The sequence below is a fragment of the Zerene cesonia genome, unplaced genomic scaffold (genome assembly GCF_012273895.1).
Source record: "Zerene cesonia ecotype Mississippi unplaced genomic scaffold, Zerene_cesonia_1.1 Zces_u007, whole genome shotgun sequence".
Classification (NCBI taxonomy): domain Eukaryota; kingdom Metazoa; phylum Arthropoda; class Insecta; order Lepidoptera; family Pieridae; genus Zerene; species Zerene cesonia.
This window is the reverse complement of record NW_024045137.1, coordinates 571,848-577,058: the sequence shown is the minus strand read 5'-3', so window position 1 is coordinate 577,058 and position 5,211 is coordinate 571,848. Positions and strand designations below refer to the sequence as shown.

The 5,211-nt window shown below is 35.8% G+C and overlaps 2 protein-coding genes across 2 annotated transcripts in view; one reads left to right on the top strand and one right to left on the bottom strand.

The window, feature by feature from the left end:
- Positions 1–5,211, bottom strand: part of LOC119839008 — a 16,113-nt gene that overhangs the window by 8,298 nt on the left and 2,604 nt on the right. The gene's annotated exons all lie outside the window — the stretch shown is intronic.
- On the top strand, positions 1,035–5,066 carry LOC119839056. The gene is made up of 4 exons (XM_038365229.1): positions 1,035–1,273; positions 2,156–2,315; positions 3,304–4,700; positions 4,934–5,066. The coding sequence occupies exons 1-4, from the start codon at positions 1,104–1,106 to the stop codon at positions 5,058–5,060; spliced, it is 1,854 nt and encodes a 617-aa protein (XP_038221157.1). The 5' UTR covers positions 1,035–1,103; the 3' UTR covers positions 5,061–5,066.

The window sequence follows — 5,211 nt, the reverse complement described above, 5'->3', positions numbered from 1 at the left end:
GATACTAACAGTCTGTGTTCCTATTAACTCATGACCTATTTTTTTAACAAATCTACGAACTGCAATAATTTCATATTTAGAAGTTAGTTTTGTAAATAATTCTTTATTCGACAGATTAGATGGTACAAATCTAATTATACCGGTTTTTTCAATTTGGGCTGCTGGAATATATGCTTTTATATCATATCTATCCAGAAAGTTGTTGTTGTTAAGAAAATTATTGGCCGTGTTGTGCTGTTTGAAGACCACAACTATTTTGTTGGCACTAATACGCCTCAGTGTCACCACACCTTTAATAGTAGAAAATATATGATTCAAATAAATGGGACTTTTATTTCCTATTTTTTCCTGTAAGTTTTTGCTTTCGACGAAAACTTTATATTCTGTGTTCATATTATTCTCCGGATAAAGCCTTTTATAATTAGGCTTACGAAAAGGTAGAAAAGGGGAGTCACTCTCACCACCTCCGCCGCCAGTACCAGAAACATCTCGAAGATCTTCAGGTTGTCGTGGTCTCTTCTTAGAGATGGGCGGATTATCGCCGCCCCCCTCGTTTCCATCCATATTTATTGTCAATACGCTTTATTTATTTATAATTTGCCTATTTATACTCTTTTTTTGTAAATAATTTATATTTTTGAATTTAATTAAAATTTAAATCAAAATTGTGAACCGCGCTTTTTCAAATTCCCGCCAGAACTCTCCAAGGTATTTGATGTGGAGCCGGAGTACCCGTATTATTATACTACTCTTTGAGCCGGAGGTATTGTATAAAGAGAATATTATAGTTTTAATTAATAGCATTAATTTGCTTATAATTATAACGTGAACAAATTTTCGATTGGTAGTAGGGAATATAAACAAATCAACAGTTATATACTACGAATGGTACGAATGCATATTACACAGATAGTATACGTAACCTACCTATGTAGGTACCTATGAAGGGACTAATTTTTTTTTTGTAATCTGTGCACGTATTTGAATCTTAAAAATTGACATTTGACAGTTGATCTAACGGCCGTACTATTTGAAAGTGCTTAACAAAATTTCGTAAAACTAAAGTAATAACGAGAGGATAGCGTGATAAATGGTTCTCAAAGATGACTGTTAGTGAAGCTAATAATTTTGTGACGAAACTCAAAGCGCATGGATCTGAAAACGATTACTGCAACTTGGAATCGGCGTGTAAAGATTTCAGTGTTTTGCTTACGGCATTATCCACAAAAGATAAACAATCCTTTTCATTGAATGTTTTATGTATATTATGCAGGTACGTTTATGTTACATATTATGTAGAATTAAAATGTAAAATTGATATTATTTTAAAAGAGCAACTACAGAGTTTCGTTCCGGCTCTTTTCTGTGGAAACTGCCTTCCGAACCGGCGGTAAATATTATAACTGTGTAATATTATGACGATTCAAAAGTGCTTCTATAAGAAGTCTAGTTGAATGAATTAATGTTTGAGTTTGAGTATATTATAAATATACATATTTATAAATATATTTATGTAATGGTTCTATCAAAGAGAACGAACAAACTTGAATATGGTAAAATAAATAATCATAATCATACGTCATTGAAAATGCAGTTTATATCTTCTGTCACAAATTTGGTAAACACTATTACTCAATTTTATTTCTTAAGTAGGATAAGATCAATTTAATGAATGAAATGATATCCTTTTACCGATTTCAAAATAGAAGAGGAAGTTCGCAATTCGACTTCATTAATGGATACTTCAGAACCTTTCGACTGGATGAACCGATTTTAATGAGTTACCAAAGTGATTGAGTAAAAAAAACAAAGATATATGTAGACTTTTGAACCTCCTTTGTTTTGAGAACATCAGTTTATAAGAAATATGTGGTAATTGACTTAGAATCAGATTTAGAAGCACATATATATTACTGAGTTATCATAATTATTTTACTTTTTAAGTTTATTGGGTGCAAAATAATTTTAATCTGCAATCAGTCCCAAGACTATAAGCAGATGAGGTGATTAGAATATAAATTATATAGACAATGAGACCATTGTCTCGTCTGCCCTCTGGAGTATGTACATGAACCCTACCTACCTACGGCTCTCACCTACTAGTCAAATTCATCATTCGTTTATCGAAACTCATCAATAGAATGTTATATTTCAGAAACCTAGAAAAAGTGTCATCATGGCGAGAAAGAATAAACAACACAGAACTTATAAAACTCAGTATAGAGTGTGTGAGACAGACCAGAGGGTTGCAAGGGGACGAGCGAGTAAAGAACCTCGCTTGTATATACCATGTTCACAAATATATTGTAAGACAGGTGAGCTATAGATTAAGATTCTCTTTTTTATTCTCCCATTTTATCTGCAATCCCAAACCAATCCCTATTAATGTTATAAATGCGAAAGTAACTTTGTCTGTCTGTCTCTTACGCTTTCACGCCTAAACCACTGAACCAATTTTGATAAAACTTGAAATGACGATAGAAGTGAACTTGGGAAAGGACATAGGATACTTTTTCTGGCGAAAAAAGGGTTGAAAGAGGGGATGAAAGTTTGTTATTGTCAAACCGATTTTGATGAAACTTGATATGAAGATGGAGCTAAACGTGTGAAAGAACAAACCATACTTTTTAATGTGAAGAAAATACTCCTTACCAAGTCGCGCGATATAAGCGAATACTACTAATAATACGTAATAGTTTAAAATTGAACCAATGTTTGCGTAAGATAAGAATTAAGATAGTTTCTCCTTGTTGTGCTACTATTCAATTGTCTTTTTGTATTCCACCTGTTTTTGCCCACATAGTTCATAGAAATTACAAGGAGTCCCTGATTGCAGTGAGATGAAATCTTCCGAAAAATTGTAATTCAAAACATTTTGCTGGCATATTAATGCATTTTTCTGTATTATACTTATTCAAATGCTTTGTGAGAATTCTAAAATTCCATCACAAGTCCTTATCAATCCTGCTGGTTACCATTAAGCACATAAAACCGAAAAGTAGAAGAAATTTCATTGTTAGGCGTGACCACGGTACGATGAATGACGCGGGTTCAAATCCCACTTCGAGATCAAATTTTTTCCACTCTTTAAAAATGAATAAATAAATAAAAATCGTTTATTTAGCAAAAATACAAAGATTCAACACAAATCAAACACGACGGTCGCCTCAACTAGTAATAAACCTGTCCTAGAGACGACTGACGCCTTCCACTCTCGTCCTAGCCATCATTGCTAAAGTCAGACACAAACAATTACATTCTTTAAAAAATTCCTTATAAGCAAATGTTATTTTGTATTTACAGAACGCATCAGTACCTCCAGAACTCATTCTCAAATTGTCCTTCATGCCGTTCGAATGCGATGCAGACAGCCTCCTCAAAGATTACCACAAAACCTATTGGAGTATACTCGCTGATCGAATTGCTTACATCGAAAGACTTAAGACGAAACTGGCCATAAAGAAACTACTGCCCAAATTCAGCGATGACTTGGCCAAAGTGATTATCATATACAAGGATATTTATGACTTCTGCTCTAATTTATTACCGATTATCACAAAAAAGCTATATCACGTGTTTAATGATGCTGCAGAATTGAATGAGAGCTTTAGGAGAATATTTGATGCGATTGCATCACACTCGAATGCTATAAAACAGTGCAACGATAAACAGTTAACGGAATTGTATGTGAAATTCAACGATTGCATCTATGTTGTAACGGAGAACTCGAGTAAGATCGACTTCAAGAATTCCCCACTTGAAGATATTATAAGGACATGCTTGGCGTTACTTGGCCACCGGTCTGACATATTCCATTGCTTACAAACGTTCTATTTGAACTCGTTTCTGTACATTTTCAATAGAAGAGCGAATGATATTGATAATGTGTTTAAGAATTTATTAGTTTCCTGCGAAACTACGGAAAAGTTGGGATATAAGAGCCTAATGTATGCGACATACCCGTTTCTAAACCAGATGCTTCGGTTATGGATCGAGTCGTACGGAATGAATGTTTCGAATATGGAAGCCAGCTGTTTGAGTTTTGTATTGTTTTTAATGGGCAAAGCGAAAAGATGCAGCCAGCTGGTTAAATGCGAGAACTGCAGTTCGAAAACTGGCTTACACGACGCCCTGCGCCTGAGCTTTCTCGTCAAAAACTTGATAAATAGAGCCGTGAACGATAATTCGTTCGCATCGAAATCGGAGATATTCCAAGCGATCAGAGACGAACAATATGCCATATTGGACGAGTTGAAATCAGCTGGTTGCGTGAATACTTGCAAATATCACGTCAAGCTGCAAACGGATGTTCACAACAGCGCCATCTTGTTGCACAAGGCGGGAAACTACGAGTTCTCTATAACGCTGTTTGACGTTTATTTGAAAAAGGAATTCGAGAATTCGAAGGGGGCGGATTTTAAGAACGTGAGCCGCGGCCTCTATAATAAAAGTATATGCGAATTGGATAACAAAATGTATGACACGGGCGTGCGGGATGCGTTCTTGAGTTTGGCGTTTTCGCAGGATTTTAAAAGCGAGAAATATATGAGTCTGGTTGTGGATATGAAGGGGAAGGCGGCGAAGAGTGCGGAGGACAATGGCAATAATCAGGAATTGCAGTTCGTATCCGCGCTGAGCGCTTGCGAATCTGTGGCGGGCAGCGTTGATGTGAAACCTTTTTTGCGGAATGTTAAATTTAGGTAAGATTTTTTTTTTTAATAATGGAATGTATTCAAATACTAGCTGCACCCCGCGGTTTTACCCGCGTAAGTTCGACGACATGTGACATCTGCCAACCCACACTTGGCCAGCGTGGTGGATTATAGTCTGAACCCTCGTAGGAGGCCTGTGTCCCAGCAGTGGGAACATATATGGGCTGATGATGATGATGATGTAATATTAGTGTATATTTTTAAATATATTCTCTTTTCAGCCAACTGTTAAAGCATGAATTCGCTATTTATGAAAAACTGTGGCCATCTTTGGCTCCAATAACTGGCGTTATACAATCCTTGCACAAGATGATGAATTCAGATGGTTTTTGGAGTCATGGTAAGTAATTTGATGTAAAATTTGTGAAGAGGCGTGTGTGTTTGTTGCTCTTTCACGCAAAAACATCTGAACTGATTGCATTGAAATTTGCTACGTAGACAGCTGGACAACTGGAATAACATATAGGCAACTTTTTATCCCGATATTCCTACGGGACAC

What these genes read in the sequence shown, in the direction of transcription:
- LOC119839056 (XM_038365229.1), top strand. Translation starts at nt 1,104, where the DNA reads ATGACTGTTAGTGAAGCTAATAATTTTGTGACGAAACTCAAAGCGCAT. An exon ending in ACAAATATATTGTAAGACAG is followed by an intron (nt 2,316 to 3,303) that starts GTGAGCTATAGA and finishes TTGTATTTACAG; the next exon opens with AACGCATCAGTACCTCCAGA. An exon ending in TTGCGGAATGTTAAATTTAG is followed by an intron (nt 4,701 to 4,933) that starts GTAAGATTTTTT and finishes TTCTCTTTTCAG; the next exon opens with CCAACTGTTAAAGCATGAAT.